The sequence below is a fragment of the Trachypithecus francoisi genome, unplaced genomic scaffold, assembly GCF_009764315.1.
Source record: "Trachypithecus francoisi isolate TF-2019V2 unplaced genomic scaffold, Tfra_2.0 Lachesis_group20, whole genome shotgun sequence".
Classification (NCBI taxonomy): domain Eukaryota; kingdom Metazoa; phylum Chordata; class Mammalia; order Primates; family Cercopithecidae; genus Trachypithecus; species Trachypithecus francoisi.
Genome location: NW_022681466.1, coordinates 61724138 through 61746508, shown reverse-complemented (window position 1 = coordinate 61746508; position 22371 = coordinate 61724138). Strand labels below are relative to the sequence as shown.

Sequence of the window (22371 nt, the reverse complement as noted above, 5' to 3'; positions counted from 1 at the left end):
AATTAGCCGTGTGTGGTGGCATGTGTCTGTAGTCCCAGCTACTCAGGAGGCTGAGGCAGGAGAATCGCTTGAACCTGGGAGGCCAAGTTTGCAGTGAGCTGAGACATGCCACTGCACTCCAGCCTGGGTGACAGAGTGAGACTCCATCCCCCCCCCCAAAAAAAGTGGCTACCAAACTTCTTTTCTTCATTGTCTTGGCTGTGACTGCCAGCCAAGGATGGAGTCACCTGTGAGGATGCACCAGGGCTGGGTGGAGCCACATTTTCTAGGCAAAAACCCCAAATAAACTTCCCTTACTTTTTGTTTTTTGAGACAGAGTTTCACTCTTGTTGCCCAGGCAGGAGTGCAGTGGTACAGTCTCGGCTCACTGCAACCTCCGCCTCCTAGGTTCAAGCAATTCTCCTGCCTCGGCCTCCCAAGTAGCTGGGATTACAGGTGCCCATCACTATGCCTTGCTAATTTTTGTATTTTTCTTTTTCTTTTTTTTTTTTTTTGAGACGGAGTCTCGCTCTGTTGCCCAGCCTGGAGTGCAGTGGTGCGATCTCGGCTCACTGCAAGCTCTGCCTCCCGGGTTCACGCCATTCTCCTGCCTCAGCCTTCCAAGTAGCTGGGACTACAGGCGCACACCACCACGCCTGGCTAATTTTTTGTATCTTTAGTAGAGATGGGGTTTCACTGTGTTAGTCAGGATGGTCTCGATCTTCTGGTCTCTTGATCCGCCTGCCTCGGCCTCCCAAAGTGCTGGGATTACAGGTGTGAGCCACTGCATCTGGCAATTTTTGTATTTTTAGTAGAAACGGGGTTTAACCACGTCAGCCAGGCTGGTCTCGAACTCCTGACGTCAGGTGATCTGCCCGGCTTGGCCTCCCAAAGTGCTGGGTTGACAGGCATGAGCCACCACACCTGGCCTCCCTTATATTTTTATTATACACCAGGACCTTTAAACAGTGGCCATGTTTCTCTCTTTATTCTCAAAAACTTGGATGCAGACAATGAATATTGGAGTTAAGGTGCAGAAAGAAGTAGCAAGACCCTGGCTCTTAGTTTCTAGTCTCATTTCTGCCCATCAGAGTCTGTTTAATGCAAGTTTATATTAATTTTGAAAGAGTTTGAATGAGATGATATTTTGAGCCCCTTCTCTTTCTGGTCTACTCCTCTTTCTCTCTTGTTCTTACTCAACTCTTCATGTTCTCTCCCTTCAGGCTATTTCAAATGACTCTTTCTGAGTTATTTCAATTTCTTCTCTCCTGAAAAGATTCTTCCCTAGAGATTCTCTCCCCAACACACCCTGCCCTTGGTTTTGGCCAGCTGTGCCCATTGGGTGCCAGGAGGTTTTGGCCCCACCAGTTTTCTGCTCACCAGCCTCGGTCTGCAAACGAGACTTCTGTGTGGTCAGCTCACTCAGGCTCCTCTGAATTTCCTCATTCTTGCCCCTGGCCTCACTTAACTGATCCTCCAGCATTCGGCAGATTTTTTCCAGATTTGCCTGAAGGATTCAGAAAGGGGAGCAAAGTCAGTTGGCAAAGTCAGGTTTGAATGACCACGGAGTCTCTCTGATGGAAAGCCTTGAGCCGCCCCCACCCCTCGCAGCACCTTAGATTTGGACACACTCTCCATGCTGCTGGAGAGGTCATCAATCTCCAGCTTGAACTCGCTCTTCTCCTTCTCCAGCTTCTGCTTCACCCGCTGCAGGTTGTCAATCTGCTCCCCAAGCTCTGCCACACTATCCGCATGCTTCTTCCTCAGCGTGGCCACCATGGCTTCGTGCTGCAGGGTGGCCTCCTCCAGGTCCCTGCGCAGCTTCAGGAACTCTGCCTCCCGCTTCTTATTGAGCTCTATCTGCGTGGAGGTGACGCCTCCCGCCTCCTCCAGCCGCTCGCTCAGCTCCTCCAGCTCCCGTGCATAGTCGCTGCGCTGTTTCTCTGTCTTCGCGCGGGTCGCCCTCTCTGCCTCTATCTCCTCTTCCAGCTCCTCAATGCGAGCCTGTAGAGGGCAGCAGTTCACCCCGTGGGCAGTCGGTTCCCCACGGAGACTCTGATTGTCAAAAACAGGCTGGTTTCCCTTCCCATTAGACAAACTGAGTCTGATATTCCCCCCCACAATGAATATTGCAAATTTCCTTTCACATGAATTTTTTCTACCTGAACGTGGTAATTACTCCTGCAGTGACCAAACCTGAACATTTTCCACTCAACTAAATGTTAACTTTTAGTTGTTAACTTAAATACTTTAATTATGGATTTTGTCAGATGTTATGGGAAACGGTTCATCATGGCCAGGCCAGCCTAGCAGAAAGGGAGCCGTGAGGCAGGTGGCCCCACAGTCTTGCCCACTTGCTCTGAATGACTTACAGCAGACAGCACCCAGCTCACTGTAAGTGGCCTCCCATGGAAGAGAGAAATGCAGAGGGCTCCTACCTGCAGCTCTTTGATCTTCTTCTGAAACTGGAGGCCCAGTGTCTGCTCATCTTCCACTTTGCTTTGAAGTTGACAATATTCAAAATCTTTCCTGTGAAGAGAAATGGAGAATGCATGAAGATAAAATACACAGTAACTTGCAAAATGGAAGCCAGTGGTTGAGGGGCATACTTCTTGAGCCTTTCGTCCAGCTGTTGCTTGTCATTCTCCAGATCTAATATGGACTCTTGGGCAAGCTTCAAGTCTCCTTCCAATTTCCTTTTGTTCCTTTCCAGGTCTACGCGGAGCTTCTTTTCTTGTTCTAGGGAACTTTCCAGCTGAAAAAGGCACCATTTCCTTTTGGAACAAATGCTTTGCAAGAGGACCCTTGAGGGCTCTTCCAACCCTGGAGTTCTAGGTGTCCTGATGAGCATTATTTACTTACGTCTTCCACTTGCTGTTCCAGTTTGCTCTTGGTTTTGTTCAAAGAATTGACTTTGTCTTCTTCAGCTTGGAGGTCATCCAAAGCCTGCTGGTGGGCCTCTTGGAGGGCCTTCTTCTCCCTGGTTAACTTTGCAATTGTTTCATCTAATCCGGAGAGTTCCTCAGTAAGGTTTTTAACCTAAGAAGAATCCACAGGCAATTATAAGCTTAGAGTTTAGTTTGCAATGACTATATCAAGCTAGACACACCTACAAAAAGAATACCTTGTTCTCTGTGGCATGTTTCTCCTTCTCAACCTTGGCCAGGGTCAACTCAAGGTCATCAATGTCTTTCTTGAGTTCTGAACATTCATCCTCCAGTTTCCTCTTCTTGGCTGTCAGCTCAGCATTGATCTCTTCCTCATCCTCAGCTCTCTCTGTCACCTCTTTGATCTTGGCCTCGAGCTGGAATTTGGCTTTGATCAGCTGATCGCATCTTTCCTCGGCATCCAACAAATTTTCACTTTCCTTAAAAAAGAAAGAATAATAATTTCCTTTAATGATATAAGGTTTGCAACATTCCAGTATTTTGCTATATATGAAGTTCTTTATGAAACATTTCAACTAAAAAGCAAAAATCCCCACCAATAACCCGATTTTTCTAAATAAATAATCAAATCTAGAAGAGTTAAAAAAAAAAAAAAAGGTTGCTAAACACATACAGCTTGGACTTGGAGCTGCAGGTCATTCTTCTCTTGGACCAGAGTTACCAGTTTTTCCTCTAGCTCCTTCCTTTTTGCCTCCGACTTGGCGAGTTCATCCTTGGTTTTCTGGAATTCTTCCTTCATGGTGGCCATCTCTTTCTCAGTCTCTGCACTCTTGAGGAGGGGCTTAATCTTGAAGAATAGTTTCATCCAGGGCCAGTGCTTGACGTTCATGAATGAGCGAATGTTGTACTGGATGCAGAAGATGGACTCCCTAAAAACAAGACATTGCTTATTTCTGAGAGAGACTCCCTTTCCCCAAAGAGCTCATATTTGAACAAAGACCCTGCTGGACCTCCTCTGCACCATCTTCTGGAATTCCACACGCATAAGGAACCCTCTGCACACAGCCTGTGTCCGGGTGATCAGTTTGGCCAGGCGGTCATCCCTCATCTCTTCCAGGGTTCCCAGCAAGCCAGCCTTAAAGAACACCTTATGGGGCAGAAGGTGACACAAGTCAGTTTCCTGGAGAAGCTGTGTCAAGAGGACAAAAAGGCCAGCATCTATCAGGACTGATGCATTACCTTGGTATGTCCAAATTTGTACTGAGTGTGGTCAATATCAATGGATGCCAGAAGCTTTTCACAGGCTTTCTTGCTGTCAATGAATTGTCCCTCAGGGATTGCGCTGGCATTGAGCACTCGGTATCTGCATTGTAGACATGGAAATCATCACAGACTGTTGGCAAAGACACAAACCTTAGAGAACATGCAGTTCAGGCCTCTCTTCCTATAGGCAGAAGGCCAAGATCCCGGGAGATGAAGGAACTAGCTCGGAGTCGCATTGCTCAACAGCAGTCTAGAATCTAGATCTCTTGACTCTTCGGCCGGAGCTTTTCCTGCCATTTTGTATATCAGATAAATTCCAGAGAAAACCACGGAAGAAACAAATATATATGACTCGGTCAAATGGTAGGTTGTTCAGTTTGCATGGAGGTCCATAACTGCTCTTTTCATACCAATCTTTCTCCCTCTCAAATTCCAGTATTCATACATCTCATCCCCAAGCATGTAGAACATGTTTATTATAGACCTTTGTTTAAAATCCCCGTAGAGAATCCTGTTGGGAATCCTTTTCTGCAGATGCGGATACCCTCCAGGACACCATTACACCGCAGCTGGTGCAGGACAAGGCTGTGTTCCATAGCCCCTGGGAACAGAAGCGAGATATCAGCCTGACATAGAATTTCTTAAAAACTGAGCACCACCTAGCAAGCCAGCAGGTGTCTCACCTGGAGTTTTAGTTTCATTGGGAATTATACAACGCACAAAGTGAGGGTGAGTAGTTCTTAAATTTGACATCAGCTTGTTCAGGTTTTCCTAAAAGAAGAAGAAAATAAAAAGACATTTGCCAGCCTACTGTAGGTTTTTATGAAGACAGAGATCCATTGTAATGAAAATAATATCTATGTTTAAAATTTATCATAAGTTCTAAAGGATAGTGAAATGATTTAACTCTGTCTTTTTTTTTTTTTTTTTTGAGATGGAGTCTTGCCCTGTTGCCCAGGCTAGAGTGCAGGGGCTTGATCTTGGCACACTGCAACCTCTACCTCTCAGGTTCAAGCAATTTTCCTGCCTCAGCCTCCTCAGTAACTGGGACTACAGGCACATGCCACCACGCCCAGCTGATTTTTTGTATTTTTAATGAAGACGGGGGTTTCACCGTGTTAGCCAGGATGGTCTCGATCTCCTGACCTCGTGATCTGCCCGCCTCAGCCTCCGAAAGTGCTGGGATTACAGGCGTGAGCCACTACGCCCGGCCTAACTCAGTCTTTTAACGGTCCTATGGCTGGAGGTGGAGGCTAGTAACTGATACAATTGTCTTTTGTCTCCCAGTGAGCCAGAGGCTCGCCAAGTACAAAATGCTTTCTGAAATCAACTCAGGGGATGGATCCACTGGAAGCGTGAGATCTATTGCTGGTTTCCTTTAGGAAAATTGGAGAGTTTGTGCTGGAAACTCAGACCAGCCAACTCAGCTATCTTTGGTATAAGATAATAGTGATATTGTCATCCCACATTGGTTAGACCATATTTATTATATTTCATCATCTGTCACTTCACCACAGTAAGTGACAGTAATCAGATTAAGACAACACTACTACTCTCGAACAAACCAAGTTTAGAATCTTAACATTGCTCGTTTTGATATGACTTAAACCAATCATAAGCAAATAAACTTGTATTTTTCTTACCCTGAAAAGGGCAGAGACAGTTTGGAACGAAGAACCCTTCTTCTTGGCCACTTTCTTCTTTCCACTGTCAGCTGAAAGCAATAAAGGAGGGCACGTGTTACAGGTGCATCTAAAAGGTTTTTTGTTACTGCGGAACAAATGGAGGGAGATCACATGAACACATAGCACTCCTGTTACCATCCGCTGTGGCAAACGTGGCATAGAGGTGTGCCAGGAGCCTGTTGGAGGACTTCTGGTACAGCCCGACCACGGTCTCATTCAGAGGGTCCTTGTTCTTCTCCAGCCAGCCTGAGACACTGTAGTCCACAGTGCCCGCATAGTGGATCAATGAGAAGTGGGCCTCGGCCCTGCCTTTGACCACCTTGGGCTTCTGGAAGTTGTTGGACTTTCCAAGATGCTGGTCATACAGCTTGTTCTTGAAGGAGGTGTCTGTTGCCTTGGGGAACATGCACTCCTCTTCCAGGATGGAGAAGATGCCCATAGGCTGGATTGAAGGCAAAGTGCAGAGGGGTAAATGTGAGCTGCCGTAACAAGCAGAAGAGTCTGTGAGAAGAGCTGATGGTGGGGATGGTACTGGATACCTTCTCAATGAGCTCGATGCAGGCAGCCAGGTCCATCCCGAAGTCGATGAACGTCCACTCGATGCCTTCCTTCTTGTACTCCTCCTGCTCCAGCACGAACATGTGGTGGTTGAAAAACTGTTGCAGTTTCTCATTGGTGAAGTTGATGCACAGCTGCTCCAGGCTGTTATACTAACAACAAAATATAACGTTCATGTGAAAAGTTAGACTTCTTTCAAAATCAAAGACCGTCAACATTCCTCCTCATTGCCCCAGGTTCTTGTCAAACGCATTAATATTTTCAGATACAGTCACAGTCTTCAAGGCCTGCCTCATCTCCTCCTTGGAGTCTTCTGTAAACTTCCAGTTAGAAGGTATTTCTCCCTCTCCTGAGTTCCCAAGATCTGGGCATCTCTTATGTACTTTATTTTGTAGTTACTCTTCAATGCCATATAGACTTCTATTTCTTCTCTACTAGATTACAAGCTCATCTATTTTTTTCACCTGCATGTCCTGTACCTGGGAAACACTAAATATACACTTTGATGAGTGACTATGCACTTTTTTTTTTTTTGAGACAGAGTCTTGCTCTGTCACCAGGCTGGAGTGCAGTAGCACCATCTCGGCTCACTGCAACCTCTGCCTCCTGGGCTCAAACAATCCTCCCACCTCAGCCTCCAGAGTAGCTGGGACTACAGGCACAGGCCACCAAGCCCATCTAATTTTTGTATTTTTAGTAGAGACGGGGTTTCACCATGTTGGCCGGGATGGTCTTGATCTCTTGACCTCGTGACACACCCGCCTTGGCCTCCCAAAGTGCTGGGATTACAGGCATGAGCCACCACGCCTGGCCGTGGCTATGCACGTCTACCACAGAACCAGTGGTATATTTATAGAAAATAGTGCATGATTAACTTATCAAACTCTCTGTATCTCTTTTATGGCAGTCCCTAATCAGTGATTGCATTTAATTTTTTTTTCTTTTATCCATTTGAAAATGTCCTTTAAAATTCCACTTGATAGACATCTTCCCCTCTTTTAAAATAATACAAACCCAGCCGGGTGCTGTGGCTCACGCCTGTAATCCCAACACTTTGAGAGGCCGAGGCAGATAGATCACTTGAGGTCACGAGTTCGAGACCAGCCTAGCCAACATGGTGAAACCCCATCTCTACTAAAAATACAAAAATTAGCCAGGCATGGTGGCACACGCCTGTAATCCCAGCTACTCAGGAGGCTGAGGCAGGAGGATCCCTTGAACTCAGGAGGCGAAGGTTGCAGTGAGCCGAGATTGCACCACTGCACTCCAGCCTGAGTGACAGGGTAAAACTCAGTCTCAAAAAACAAACAAACAAACAAACAAACCTAATACAAACCTTTCCAGTAAGTACCACTCCTCTATTCCATCCACTCCCCATCTAGTTTTTTACAGGAAACCACAAGACAGCCACCTTGCTCTCTTCCCTTTAGGATCATGAAACCAATTTCCCTCACATGAAGCTATATTAAAATATGAATGTAACTAACACAAACCTCAAAGATTTCAAAGCCTGCAATGTCCAAAACGCCAATGAAGTGTTGTCTTGGAAGCTTCGTATCCAGTTGCTGGTTAATGCGAGTGACCATCCACAAGAACAACTTTTCATAAACTGATTTCGAAAGAGCATTGACAGCATGGTGAACCTGTCAGGGGAAAGACCAGCTAATGGGTATGAAGACAGTGGCCAGCAGTGTCCTGCCCCCTTTCCCAGCCTCGAAACAGTTACCTGATCCACAGTTTGACCTTTGGTAACGTACTCATTCCCAACTTTCACTCTAGGAAAGCACAAAGCTTTCAGGAGGTCCGAAGAGTTCAGGCCCATCAGATAGGCTGTTTTGTCAGCCACTGGCAAGAAAACAAGGACAATACTTAGAAAAACAGAAGAGCTGCTTTGAAAATCATCCAGAAGTTTCAAAAGTTGGCTGAGTTCATCTTGGTACATCTGTGCATTCCCTGTGGCTAAACTGCATATACGTGGCCAATGGAAGCTAAGTCACTCAGAGAACGTGATGGACTTTATGAAAAGGCAGGGCTGGGTTTCAGAAAGCCCTGGTCATCCCTCACTGCATCCGAAACAAGACTGTTCGAGTGATTCAGCAAAAGCGAATGGTAACAACAGCTATGGGCATCTGAGGCCCAGAAAGGGTCATTCACTTCTCCGGGTGGAAGGATTAATCGCTTTCAGTTGTTTTTGTTTCTGTTTTTGAGACAGTCTCACTGTGTCGCCCAGGCTGGAGCGCAGTGGAGTGATCTCAGCACACTGCAACCTCTGCCTCCTGGGTTCAAGAAACTCTCGTGCCGGCTGGGCACGGTGGCTCACGCCTGTAATCCCAGCACTTTAGGAGGCCAAGGAGGGCGAATCATTTGAGGTGAGGAGTTTGAGACTAGCATGGCTGGCCGGGCGCGGTGGCTCAAGCCTGTAATCCCAGCACTTTGGGAGGCCGAGACGGGCGGATCACGAGGTCAGGAGATCGAGACCATCCTGGCGAACACAGTGAAACCCCGTCTCTACTAAAAATACAAAAAAAAACTAGCGGGCGAGATGGCGGGCGCCTGTAGTCCCAGCTACTCGGAGGCTGAGGCAGGAGAATGGCGTAAACCGGGAGGCGGAGCTTGCAGTGAGCTGAGATCCGGCCACTGCACTCCAGCCTGGGCGACAGAGCAAGACTCCGTCTCAACAAAAAAAAAAAAAAAAAAAAAGAGACTAGCATGGCCAACATGGTGAAACCCTGTATCTACTGAAAATACAAAGAAGTTAGCCAGGCACGTTGATGTGTGCCTATAATCCCAGCTACTCGGAAGGCTGAGGCAGGAGAATCACTTGAACTCGGGTGGAGAGGCTGCAGTGAGCCGAGATCGTGCCACTGCACTTTAGCCTGGGCGACAGAGCAAAACTCAGTTTGACTCTTGTGCCTCAGCCTCCTGAGTAGCTGGTACAGGTGTGCTCCACCATGCTCAGCTAATTTCTTTTCTTTTCTTTTCTTTTTCTTTTTTTTTTTTTTTTGAGATCGAGTCTCACTCTGTTGCCCAGGCTGGAGTGCAGTGGTGCGATCTCGGCTCACTACAAGTTCCACCTCCCAGGTTCACGCCATTCTCCTTCCTCAGCCTCCCAAGTAGCTGGGACTACAGGTGCCCGCCACCAGGCCCGGCTAATTTTTTGTGTTTTTAGTGAGACGGGGTTTCACCGTGTTAGCCAGGATGGTCTCGATCTACCGACCTCATGATCCACCGGCCTCGGCCTCTCAAAGTGCTGGGATTACAGGCACGAGCCACCATGCCCGGCCTAATTTTCTTTTAGCAGAGATGGGGTTTCACCATGTTGGCCATGCTGGTCTCCAACTCCCGACCTTCCAACCCAGGTGATCTGGCCCCCTCAGCCTCCCAAAGTGCTGGGATTGCAGGTGTGGGCCACCGTGCCTGACTGGATTAATTGCTTTCAAAAGCAGCACCAAATGACCTCAGCGGATCAGCCACTGCTCTGGTTTGCGGCCTGTCACACTGATTTTGTACCTTCTGTGCCGTCCGGTTCGGCCTGCTCCTCTCGCTGCTTCTGCTTGAACTTCATGTTCCCGTAGTGCATCACGGCTCCCGTCAGCTTGTAGAGCCCAGATTTCTCTTCCGGGGTGAAGCCCAGGATGTCAATGGCGCTCTGGCATGGAAAGGGCAGCACGTCAGCCCGTTGTCCCCGGTGATGGAGGGGGAACACCCACGCCTTCTGTTGGTTCCACTTACATCTGTAGCCAGCAGCTCCTCCGCATCGTCTATGCTGGCCACGAGGATCTCCCCCTGGCTGATGAACGGGTAGTCGTAAGGGTTGGTCGTAATAAGCAGCAGCTCTGAAATGACGAATCGTTCCAGGAGGTCACGCAGATGCAAAGAAAAAACCCCCCCAGTGGGTATTTCGAGCTACTGCACGCTGGGCTGGAACTTTTACCGCTGGATCCCAAATTGAACTTAACATTAAAAATCTTTTTTTTTTAATTTGAAACAGAGTCTCGCTCTGTTGCCCAGGCTGGAGTGCAGTGGCGCGATCTCGGCTCACTGCAAGCTCGGCCTCCCAGGTTCACGCCATTCTCCTGCCTCAGCCTCCCGAGTAGCTGGGACTACAGGCGCCTGCCACCACGCTCGGCTAATTTTTTTTTTGCATTTTTTTAGTAGAGACGGGGTTTCACCGTGTTAGCCAGGATGGTCTCGATCTCCTGACCTCGTGATCCGCCCGCCTCGGCCTCCGAAAGTGCTGAGATTATAGGCGTGAGCCACCGCGCCCGGTCAACATTAAAAATCTCTTAGGCAGCCCCACAATACGCAGGCTGTCATGGAAAATATAGTCCAGGGAAGACTTTTCAGTCTCCCACACAATGGAGAGGAAGGACCCTAGGGAGAACCTTTAAATTCCCTTGCCTTGCGCGCTAATGGTGCATATCAGTGTCGGCTGGGAGAAGTTAATAGGGAAAACTGGCTGAGTGGGGGTGAGGACAAGAGCCCACTCGGGTCATTTGGTATAATCATAGCCGTTTCTAAAATCTGTTGAAATGCTGCAGCCTGTTTCCAAGCTGGAGACCAGAAGGCTGAGCAAACACAGCCAAAGAGCAAAGAAAGCAGTGTGCATGGAGACCACTGTGAAGCGGGGACAAGGGAAGTGTGTAGTACCCCCATGGGCTTCCTTATTCTGTTTGCTTTGATGGCGCGTTTGGCCATAGATTGTTTCTGTGCCAGAACGCAAGGGGGCGCCAAAGGACAGTTAGCTGTTCAGCTGCTCAGAAGGTTTTTATAAACCAGAGCTGGTCAGAAGTGGTCTGTTCTTGTTACCCTCTGTTTCATTAGGTTTTTCAAATTGGCATGTGACTGCCCAGATAGTCACATCCCATTTCTAAAATAAACTTTTCCTGGCCAGGTGCAGTGCCTCACGCCTGTAATCCCAGCACGTTGGGAGACCAAGTCGGGCAGATTGCTTGAGCCCAGGAGTTCAAGAACAGCCTGGGCAACACGGTGAAACCTCATCTCTACAAAAATTACAAAAAGTAACCGGGTGTGGGGGCATGTGCCTGTAGTCCCAGTCACTCGGGAGGCTGGGGCTGGAGGACTGCTTGAACCTGGCAAGGTCAAGGTTGCAAGTGAGCTGTGATCGTGCCACTGCATTCCAGCCTGGGCAACAGAGTGAGACCCCATCTCAAAATAAATAAATAAAATAAAATAAACTTTCCCTGTTGACTGTAGAGTGACCATACGTAGATACAACTGTCCTCAGTCTAGCGATCACAGTCAAACTGTCTAAAAGACCATCCCCACTGGTGACTTCCTCACCTATGAGTTCAGGCTTCTTATTAGAAAGTATCTGATAGAAGATGTGGTAGCTTCTTTCAGCCTTCAGCTGGAAAGTGACTCTTGATTTTTCCAGCAGATCTGGAACACAAGCATAGGACTGTCTTTAAAACTCTGTTCCCAGTTACTCTGAGACGCCAGTGAATCCCCATGGATCTACTTACAAGTTTCAATATCTGCAGAGGCCAGCTTCCCGGTGGTTCCAAAATGGATTCGGATGAACTTGCCCTGTATGGGGTGAGATTCAGGAGGAGACCAGATTCCACCGTGGCCCAATCGTTCCTATTCATCTCATGAGTAATGTGAATAAGAGCCTATTTCCCCTAACATTTCTGTTTTGTTTTGTTTTGTTATGTCTTTGAGACGGAGTCTCGCTGTGTCGCCAGACTGGAGTGCAGTGGCACGATCTCGGCTAACTGCAACCTCTGCCTCTCGGGTTCAAGTGATTCTCCTGCCTCAGCCTCCTGAGTAGCTGGGACTACAGGCATGTGCCACCACACCTGACTCCTGACTAATTTTTGTATTTACAGTAGAGACAGGGTTTCACCGTGTTGGCCAGGATGGTCTCGATCTCTTGACCTCGTGATCCACCCACCTCGGCCTCCCAAAGTGCTAGGATTACAGGCCTGAGCCACCGTGCCTGGCACTACCTACAGTTTGAAATTAGATATGTCCTTCCTCTTCTCCCTTCTTCTCCGTCCAATTTGGGGTTTCTCCTTATTTCCTTTTACTTGTGCCTTTTATTCTATGCTCCTCCCCCACCTCAACATATCTAGTCAACAAAGTAACTAGAGTGATAGTTTCAAGGTATAAATCAAACCATATCACTCCCTGGCTTACATAATCCCTCAGTAGCTTCCTCTTGCACTTAGAAAGGAATCCAAGCTCCTTCTCATGGCCTATGGCTCCCAAATGACCAGTTCTCTCTCTGTCTTCCACCTCATCTCATGGAACTGGCCCCCCTGCCCTCCTTCCTACAACCCCACAGACCCTCTGTAGGTGCCCTGACTGCACCAGGCCCTTCCCCACGTCAGGGACTGCCCTTGCCCTTCCTTCGTCCCCACTCCTTCCTGTCATTTTAAGTTGGGTTCCTTCTCACACTGTAACTCTCAGCTCCTGTGCCAGCCCTACAGAGAGGCCTTCCCTGCCCACTCTGCCTAAAGCAAGCCTGGCCCCCAGTTCGTCTCTCACACACGCTGTTCATTGAACTTAGCCTGAATTTATCTTTATCTGAAACGGTCCCACTGGGTTGTTTTGTTTTTCATCATCTGTCACCTCTGGTCTCTCCACTCTTTGAGGACAGGGCTCTTGCCTATTTTGTGAGACACAAGCAAATTCCAACGTAACCAAACTCAGACTCACAAATCGGGAGGAGTTGTCATTCCTCACGGTCTTGGCGTTCCCGAAGGCCTCCAGCAGGGGGTTGGCACTGATGATTTGATCTTCCAGCGTCCCCTAATGCAAGAAATTGAGGGAAGAAGAGGAAACTTTTTTTTTTTTAAGACGGAGTTTTGCTCTTGTTGCCCAGGCTACAGTGCCATGGCACGATGTTGGCTCACCGCAACCTCCGCCTCCCGGGTTCAAGGAATTTTCCTGCCTCAGCCTTCCAAGTAGCTGGGACTCCAGGCATGCGCCACCATGCCCAGCTAATTTTGTACTTTTAGTAGAGACGGGGTTTCTCCATGTTGGTCAGGCTGGTCTCAAACTCCTGACCTCAGGTGATCCGCCTGCCTCGGCCTCCCAAAGTGCTGGGATTACAGGTGTAAGCCACCATGCCCGGCCTAAGGAAACAGTTTTTTATTTTTTTATGTATGTATTTATTTATTTATTTTCTGAGACAGCGTTTCGCTCTTGTTGCCCAGGCTGGAGTGCAATGGCACAATCTTGGCTCACTGCAACCTCCGCCTCCCAGGTTCAAGTGATTCTCCTGCCTCAGTCTCCCGAGTAGCTGGGATTACAGGCATGCGCCACCACACCCAGCTAATTTTGTACTTTTAGTAGAAACGGGGTTTCTCCATGTTGGTCAGGCTGGTCTCGAACTCTTGACCTCAGGTGATCCGCCTGCCTCGGCCCCTCAGAGTGCTGGGATGACAGGCGTGAGCCACCGAGCCCGACCTGAGGTAGCATGTTTTTAAGCCACAAAATGACAGTAAAAAATGCTCACCCGCTCTGCCACTCTGGCTTGCCCTGATAAATCCCCACCCTCCCTGACTTTTCCAATCCAAGGACCAACCAAATCAGCGGTACGTCTTACTCAAAACGCTTTTGCTATTTTGTTATATTTTGCGCTACAGCTGGGGGTCTCTTGACTGCACATTCCTTTAACACTTCAATCCCTTGATTCTCCAGTCAGTTGTCCGTGTTCACTTCATGCTGCTGTTATACATTTGTTTCAAAAGGCCACGATATGCTGTGGGCCACTCACATTGGTATGTGTGTTTCTGCCATAAAAGAACAAGCTCTCTGAGCTGTCTGTAGATTGACCTTTAAAGTTTAGCCCTAGAGCCTTGTCTTCCGAGAAATCCCGGGATCTAGTCCTACAAGATCAACTCCGCACTGTGTTGTCTAAGCTAACTGGCTGTCCTTCAAGATAGTAAATCCTAGCCTGCTCTCCATTCCCCCAAAGAGTGGGCAATGTGAGGGCATGTGGCCCCCCTCATTTAGAGATTAGGATCACGGTTAAAAGTGGAAGCAATGGCCGGGCGCGGTGGCTCAAGCCTGTAATCCCAGCACTTTGGGAGGCCGAGACAGGCGGATCACGAGGTCAGGAGATCGAGACCATCCTGGCTAACACGGTGAAACCCCATCTCTACTAAAAAATACAAAAAATTAGTCGGGCGAGGTGGCGGGCACCTGTAGTCCCAGCTACTGGGGAGGCTGAGGCAGGAGAATGGCGTAAACCCGGGAGGCAGAGCTTGCAGTGAGCTGAGATCCGGCCACTGCACTCCAGCCTGGGTGACAGAGTGAGACTCCGTCTCAAAAAAAAAAAAAAAAAAGTGGAAGCAAAGCAAGCCCTTCTCTCCCATCCATACCTTCATTTTGGAGTCCTTCTTCTTGGCCAGGTCCCCAGTAGCTGCAATTGTTGCAAAGTACTGGATGACCCGTTTGGTGTTCACAGTCTTTCCTGCCCCGGATTCTCCGCTGTGCAGAGTGATCAAAAGAGAGAGAAAGAAACAAGTTTGTTAGTATAAACAGGCTTTCCAGGATGTCATACTGAGGCCTGGGCATGGTCTGAGCCACCTCTGACACACACCCATCACACTCATGTGATAGACCATTTGAGAAGGCAGAGGTCCAGGCCACTTGCTCAGATGACCCAGGTATGGGTCATTCCATTTTTCTGAGGCCTTATGCAGACCTTCCTGCCCATCCCCAAATCGATCTTTACATTCATTCATTCATTCATTCATTTATTTATTATTTTTTATTATTATTTTGAGATGGAGTCTCGCTCTGTCACCCAGGCTGGAGTGCAGTGGCGCGATCTCAGCTCACTGCAAGCTTCGGCTCCCGGGTTCACGTCATTCTCCTGCCTCAGCCTCCCGAGCAGCTGGGACTACAGGCGCCCACCACCACGCCTGGCTCATTTGTTTTGTATTTTTTTAGTAGAGACAGGGTTTCACCGTGTTAGCCAGGATGGTCTCCATCTCCTGACCTTGAGATCCACCCGTCTCGGCCTCCCAAAGTGCTGAGATTACAGGCGTGAGCCACCACACCCAGCCTGATCTTTTAATTACAGACTCTGCTCCAAACACTTTCTAATGAACAGAATAGAGCCAGTGGCACGTTTGGTCACAGCTATGAAACCATGGATACTTACGTGATCAGAATGGACTGGTTTTCACGATCTGCCAGAGGAGAAAATAAAATAGAGTTGATGGCGATATAAAAAGAGCTTCCTGATTCGACCCAACTCTGAAGCAGCCAGAGTTAAATTGCACAATTCCTCTTCCTTTACATTTTTTGTTTAGCCTCAGGTGGGAATCTGAAGAGCCTCCATCTGCTTTTTATTTTATTTTATTTTATTTTTAATTGACAAATAATAATTGTATATATTTGTAGGGTTCAATGTGATGATTTAATATATGTTTATATGGCAGAATGATTAAATCAAACTAACTAACAAATCTATCACCTCACATACTTATTTTTTTGGTGCAGAAAACATTTAAAATACACGATTTTAGCCATTTTGAAATATACAATGCATTATTACCTATCAGAGTCACCATTCTGTGGGACAGATCACCAGCACCGATTTCTCCTGTCCAGCTGTATCCTTTGGTCAATATCAAAAGCCTCCTTCTTGAGACTGAGACTCAGAGAGGTCAAGTCTCTACTCAGAATCAGCCAGTGGCAGCCGGGTGCGGTGGCTCACGCCTGTAATCCCAGCACTTTGGGAGGCCAAGGCAGGTGGATCATGAGGTCAGGAGTTTGAGACCAGCCTGGTCAACATAGTGACCACCGTCTCTATTAAAAATATAAAAAAATAGCCGGATATGGTGATGCAGCTACTCGGGAGGCTGAGGCAGGAGAATCACTTGAACCTAGGAGGCGGAGGTTGTGGTGAGCCGAGATCGTACCACTGCACTCCAGCCTGGGCAACATAGCAAGACTCCATCTCAAAAAAAAAAAAAAAAAAAAAAAACAGCCAGTGGCTTCTCGTTGTTCTTGTCGTATTAGGGTAAACTATATAAAATGGTCAGTTTTTAGTTTTGACCCATGAAAATACCCATTTCCGTTTTGCATGTTCTACCTTGCATTAAATCCAAACTTGTCACCTTGGCATGCGGGGCCCTACATGATGTGGCGCCTTTCTGCCTCTTTTGGCTCCTTCTTCCTCCTTTCCCGATGCTAAACACCAGATGGGGTCCGGCCTGGGACCAAGGGGCAGCTGCCACACGTCTCATGCAATGCCTGCTCCAGGACCCCATGCTTCCTCCTGGGAGACTCACCAGTCAGCATGAACTGATAGGCGTTGTCAGAGATGGAGAAGATGTGGGGCGGGGCCTCCTGGCGCTTTTTGCCTCGGTAGCCTTCCACCACCTCAGGGTTGTACACTGGCAGCCACTTGTAGGGGTTGACAGTGACACAGAAGAGGCCCGAGTAGGTCTGTGGGAGGAAAACATATGTGTGTATATGTGTGTACGTGCATATGGAAAATCCCTTGCTAGTATTATTATTATTATATTATTATTATTATTATTTTGAGATGGAGTGTCGCTCTGTTGCCAGGCTGGAGTGCAGTGGCACAATCTCAGCTCACTGCAACCTCCACCTCCTGGGTTCAAGTGATTCTCCTGCCTCAGCCTCCAGAGTAGCTGGGACTACAAGTACGTGCCATCACGCCCGACTAATTTTTGTATTTTAGTAGAGATGGAGCTTTACCATGTTGGTCAGGATGGTCTCGATCTCTTGACCTCATGATCCGCCCGCCTCACCCTCCCAAACTGCTGGGATTACAGGCGTGAGCCACCACGCCCGGTCGCCTTAATTATTATCTTATGTTTCTTTGGGATAAACTTATAAAGGGGGGAGGCTACCATTCCTATTTATAGTGAGGAACTGAGACTCAAAAAGGGGAGTAGGGGACCCTCCCACAGTTGGTAAGTCACAGCGCCCCGTGACCAAGCCTGGCCCCCACTTCCCCGCTCTCCGGCTCCTGGTCCTCCTCCCCACCTTCCTTCTTCCTGCCCCATCCACCTCTTGCTTTCTTGCCTTCTTTCTCCTCCCTCTTTGTCTTTTGTTCATCAGCTAGGCAAGCAGTCATCTTCCAGAATCCCGCAGCCCACACACATACCTCTGCCTCCCTCCCCCGCCCACATATCTAATGCCCCAGGGAAACCACTGCGAAAGCCCTGGCTGACATAGATCATCCAGGATGTGTAACGGTCCTTCAGGTTGTACAGCACGGCTGGCTCGTTCAGGTGCGTCAGCATGGCCATGTCCTCAATCCTGTCGAACTTGGGGGGGTTCATGGCGTACACATCCTCTGGTTTGACCACCAGGGTCTAAAAGGGAAGAGGCACAGTGCTTCACTAAGATTGTCTGCACGTCTTGTCTGCCGCCCCCACCAAGAGACCAACAGACTCTGGAGCGGAGATGGAAGGGCCGAGCCCTCGAGCAAGTCCAGCTCACAGCGAGAGGAGGAAAGGCCATGGGGCGGCTTGTGGTGGTGCTGATGGAATGGGATTTGTTTCTGTTACTCGGGTCTGTCTTTTTCCTCCCCAGTGGGCCTGAGGTGAGAAACGGATGTCAGAAATGAGAAAAGAGGATCTCTGTGGGTGATGTGGGCTAGGGTGGCTAGGAATGGGGCCAGCGGGAACCTTTCAGCTCAGTCAGTAACACGGCCTGGACCAAAATCCAGCTCCAGCAGCTGACTCCAGCAGCTGGTTCTTTCCTGTCTACTGAGAGAAAATGACCTGTATGTCCCCTGCAGTCGTGAGGCAGGAACCAAAGAGAATGAGGGAGGGCCACTGGATTGCCAGGCTGGTGCCCAGAGATCACCAACATTCTGAGCTCTCTGAAAGCAGCTGTCCGGCCCCTGGCTCTGGTCCACATCTTCCCCCTTCACCACCCAGCCCCAGCATGCTTAGGAAATGGCCCCTCAGCTGCCCTCCCCACCCCTTTCCTGCCCTTTCTGGGGTCAGAGTGTTAGAAGTCAGGCAAACGGCACCATGAGGCAGAGCAGTGGTTCCAAGCACCTGCCCTTCTCTCAAAAGGAGAACCCCCCACACCCTGGGGCTTCCCAGGGCTGGAGGACCTCAGGCACAGCGGCGGGGGGGACTTGTCTTCCTCTCCCCTGCTCTGTCCTCACTCCTTTTTCTCTGTGACCCTCCTCTGAAATGGTCAGTTTTCCTGGTTTTATCTCTGGACAGTGTGGATGGGAAACCTGCCTTTTTCTCTGCCCTCAAGCAGGGATTCATTCCAACCATCCCAGCCAATGAGCCCTCATTGTCTATGATGGTCTCTTAGGTTTGTCTTAGATTATCATTCACTGTATCTAGCTTCCCTGATGTGTTAGGAGCCCATTCTTAGCTCCCTGTCTGAAATACACAGAGAACCACCTTCTGGGAGCTCCAATGCTGGTAGACCTGCAGGGCGGGTTTTAGTGCCTTTTTCCTGCATGCCCAACCCAATGATACTATTTCCTTTACTTGTCTCTTTTATTTTCTTTTTCCTCTTTTATGTTTTTTTCTTTCTTTCTTTCTCTCTCTCTCTCTTTCCCTCCCTCCCTCCCTCCTCCCTCCCTCCCTTCCTTCCTTCCTTCCTTCCTTCCTCCCTCCCTCCCTTCCTTCCTTCCTTCCTTCCTTGTTTCCTTCCTTCCTTCCGACATTTCCAGATTCTCCTGATCTGGATTTTAGAAACGAGTGAGGTCCAGAATTCCTCGCAGCACCCCCACAATGGCTTGGACCAGAATGTAGTGGACTGCAGTGCTCATCACCTTCATGATACAAAAGGAAGCTGCTATTTCATTGAGCTTGTGGTCCCCTAGGACCCCTAACACATTTTCCTTATTTCCTTAGTTAGACGGCCATTGCTAGAAGAATTTGGGACAAATCTAGGCTACCAAAGGAGGGTGTCCTAACACAGCTGTCATTCATGTTGAACTCCCAACTCCACACCCTTGGGGCGCGTGGAGCTGGGCCCCTCCGGCCTACAGTGAACATGGACAAAAATACCTGAAAACTAATTGTCTTCATCAGCCACAGCCAGACTCTATTCCCACCCTGGAACCTGAGGCCAGTATTCACTCTGCTTTCTCCGAGGACACCTGGGAAGCCCCGGGCTACGTGGTATGCGGCATGCCAGTGCTGGAGCCACATCTGGAGGCGGCTGGGGTTGGGCAGATGCATACCCCAGGCAAGCAGGTATGACCAGGTGGAGGGCCAGCAGCCTGTGGAGGTGCAGAGTCTTACCCTGTTGTCCTCAGTTTCCACGGTGACCTTCCCATCCTGAGAACTCTTGATTTTCCCCTTGGCGTATTCTTCCTTTGAGTCCACCACAAAGCAATACGTCTTGGCATCAAAGGGCTGGTTCTGAGCCTCGATCCGCTCCTTTTCTGACTTCCGGAGGAAAGGAGCGGCTATGCCGAACACTTCCATTTCAGTGTCACTACTCATGGTGTCAGCTGGAAGGCAAATCCACCTGGTGAGCTCAGCTGCCCCCTTGCTGGGCACCCGGCAGCTCCAGGCCTGTCTCAGCCTCCACCCTGTTCTCCTTCAGCCACAGGAGCCCTCAGAGTCAGGGCCCCAGGAACCCAGGCTGTCCTCATGCCTCGAGGAGCTCCACCCAAAGGGCTTCAGGGCTGGGAAATCACACGGGCGCATGTTTATTGAGGGGCTACTCTGTGCGACAGGCTTACAGCCTATTTAACACAAGCTCCTCAAGCATCTGAAGCTTGAATTGGCGATAAGGGGCCTTGGAAGTGAGCGCCACTCTTGGGACCACCTTTTCTGCTTCTGTGACACCCAGGTGTTGCTGAGGGAATGTTTCAGAATAAACATCATTAAAAAATAAACGCCTTCTTCAAAGAGAGTGTGCTAATGGCAAAGAGCAAAGATATTTTTGAACCATTTCAATCAAGGTGGCTATATGCTCGCATGAGGGGACCTGCCTTTTGCTTCCTTGGGTTGCTAAGGACAAAAGCAAGCATCTGACATCAGCATCTGTTTGACAGTCCCCCAAATGCCACCTCCTCTCCTGCCTGACCTGTCCTTGTCTTTTTTTTTTTTTTGAGACGGAGTCTTGCTCTGTCACGGGCTGGAGTGCAGTGGCATGATCTCGGCTCACTGCAACTTCCGCCTCCCGGGTGCAAACGATTCTCCTGCCTCAGCCTCCTGAGTAGCTGGGATTACAGGCACCTGCCACCACGTCCTGCTAATTTTTGTGTTTTTAGTAAAGATGGGGTTTCACCATGTTGGTCAGGCTGGTCTCGACCTCCTGACTTCGTGATCCGCCCGCCTCAGCCTCCCAAAGTGCTGGGATTACAGGCGTGAGCCACTGCACCCAGCCACGACATGTCCTTGTCTAAACATGCTAGTTCCTCGGTCCCTCTGTGTCCCTTATAGCCGGTGGGAGGAGGGAGGAACTGGCAAGCTTGGATTGCCTGGAGACCTCCAACAGCCGAGGGACAGGGCCCAACTTCTCACCTGAGAGTCCCACCTGCAGGATGAGAGCAGAAGACAGCAGCAGCCAGGAGATCCCGGACCTGGAATAATACGCACATACACAACTTAGCGGTACTTGGGGTGGCTGCGTCCACGTAGAATCGGCTTCTGATGATTTAACTAAAAAGGATAAAGGGGCCGGGCGCCATGGCTCACGCCTGTAGTCCCAGCACTTTGGGACGCCGAGGCGGGCAGATGGCCTGAGGTCAGGAGTTTGAGACCAGCCTGGCCAACATGGTGAAACCCCATCTCTACTAAAAATGAAAAATAAAATAAAATTTTAAAAAAGCTGGGCGTGGTGGCAGGTGCCTGTAATCCCAGCTACTCTGGAGGTTTAGGCAGGAGAATCGCTTGAACCTGGGAGGTGGAGGTTGCAGTGGGCTGAGATTGTGCCATTGCACTCCAGCCTGGGCGACAAGAGCAAAACTCCGTCTCAAAAAAAAAAAAAAAAAGACAAAGGACTAATACTTTAAAGAGGCAGGTTGGAAGAGCAGGTGGCACGTGACCCACAGGAAGCCAGGCAGGGAGGAAAAGCCCTCAGCTGCGTAGAAATCTGGTTTCTCCCAGCCTGCACCTGCGCCTTCTTCAGTCTTCCTGACTCCTGTTTAGAATCGGATGGCAGGGACTGCATCCCTGCTAAAAGCCTATGGTTCCAGGGTAGGGGGTGGTCTCCTTGTCTGTGAACTGGTGATATCTCTGAGATTAATTTACACACAATGGTCACAGCCAGTGTGGTCTTGAGAGGACAAGACACCTGGCAAATGTACAGCCCAGGTGGGGAAGGTGAGGGCAGGGTGAGGCCCCTGTCCCATTGACCCTTCATGGGTCACTGAGGCAATGGGAGAAGGTCAGGCCATGGCAGCTGGGCCCATGGGACATGCAAAAGGATCCTGCCCAAGAGGACACTTGGAGAGGAGGACGGGGGAGAGGGGGTAGAGGAAAGAGAAACTGCAGGGCCCCTGCTTGGGGGAGGTGCTGGAGCCAGAGGGTGCTGGGTGTTTGGGCCCAGGGAAACCTCGCTCTCTATACCTAGCTTATCCTAAGAAAACTCAGGCATGAGGTGCCACCTCACCAAAGCCAGGCGGGGACAGGGCGTCACGCACGGGGCTCCTCACCAAAGCCCGCAGGGCCAGGGCGCCACGCACAAGGTGTGGATGTGCCCACCGGGTGGGTGTGCTCCAAGCAGCTGAGACCTAGAAGAGGAGCCTGCGACTTACCTCCGCCCACAAGCAAGCCACAGAGGGTTGGCCGCTCCCCGGGGCTTTTATAGGCCATTGGTAACCCCCACGGCTCATTCCTTCTCTATATTTGGAAAGAGGATGAGCGGCCCCCCAAGCCGAGAACCAGCTTCTTCCACACGTATTTTGGTCGTTGCCAAGGGAAAGGTATAATTAGAAATGAGCAGGATCCATCACCATTTTCCGACAGCAGAATGTCAGGAGCTTGGAATGCCTTCTCTGAACTTGGGGCCATTGCTCCCTCACCTGATGGGATGGGATGGCTTCA

The 22371-nt window shown here is 49.4% G+C and overlaps 1 protein-coding gene across 1 annotated transcript in view; it reads right to left on the bottom strand.

Moving 5' to 3' along the window:
- MYH3 (myosin heavy chain 3) overlaps positions 1-22114 on the bottom strand; it is a 30067-nt gene extending 7953 nt beyond the window's left edge. Inside the window, 29 exon segments of the mRNA XM_033184541.1 lie at positions 1360-1486; positions 1594-1983; positions 2418-2508; positions 2589-2734; positions 2842-3018; positions 3104-3346; positions 3541-3796; positions 3878-4014; positions 4107-4230; positions 4615-4651; positions 4654-4731; positions 4814-4901; positions 5774-5844; positions 5951-6257; positions 6355-6525; positions 7867-8016; positions 8100-8218; positions 9884-10022; positions 10106-10209; positions 11678-11776; positions 11860-11923; positions 13058-13150; positions 14728-14836; positions 15516-15543; positions 16651-16807; positions 17563-17706; positions 19615-19826; positions 20848-20906; positions 22083-22114. Coding sequence (XP_033040432.1) covers positions 1360-1486; positions 1594-1983; positions 2418-2508; positions 2589-2734; positions 2842-3018; positions 3104-3346; positions 3541-3796; positions 3878-4014; positions 4107-4230; positions 4615-4651; positions 4654-4731; positions 4814-4901; positions 5774-5844; positions 5951-6257; positions 6355-6525; positions 7867-8016; positions 8100-8218; positions 9884-10022; positions 10106-10209; positions 11678-11776; positions 11860-11923; positions 13058-13150; positions 14728-14836; positions 15516-15543; positions 16651-16807; positions 17563-17706; positions 19615-19818 — 3853 coding nt within the window. The 5' untranslated portion in view covers positions 19819-19826; positions 20848-20906; positions 22083-22114.
- Between the last annotated feature and the right edge of the window lie 257 nt (positions 22115-22371).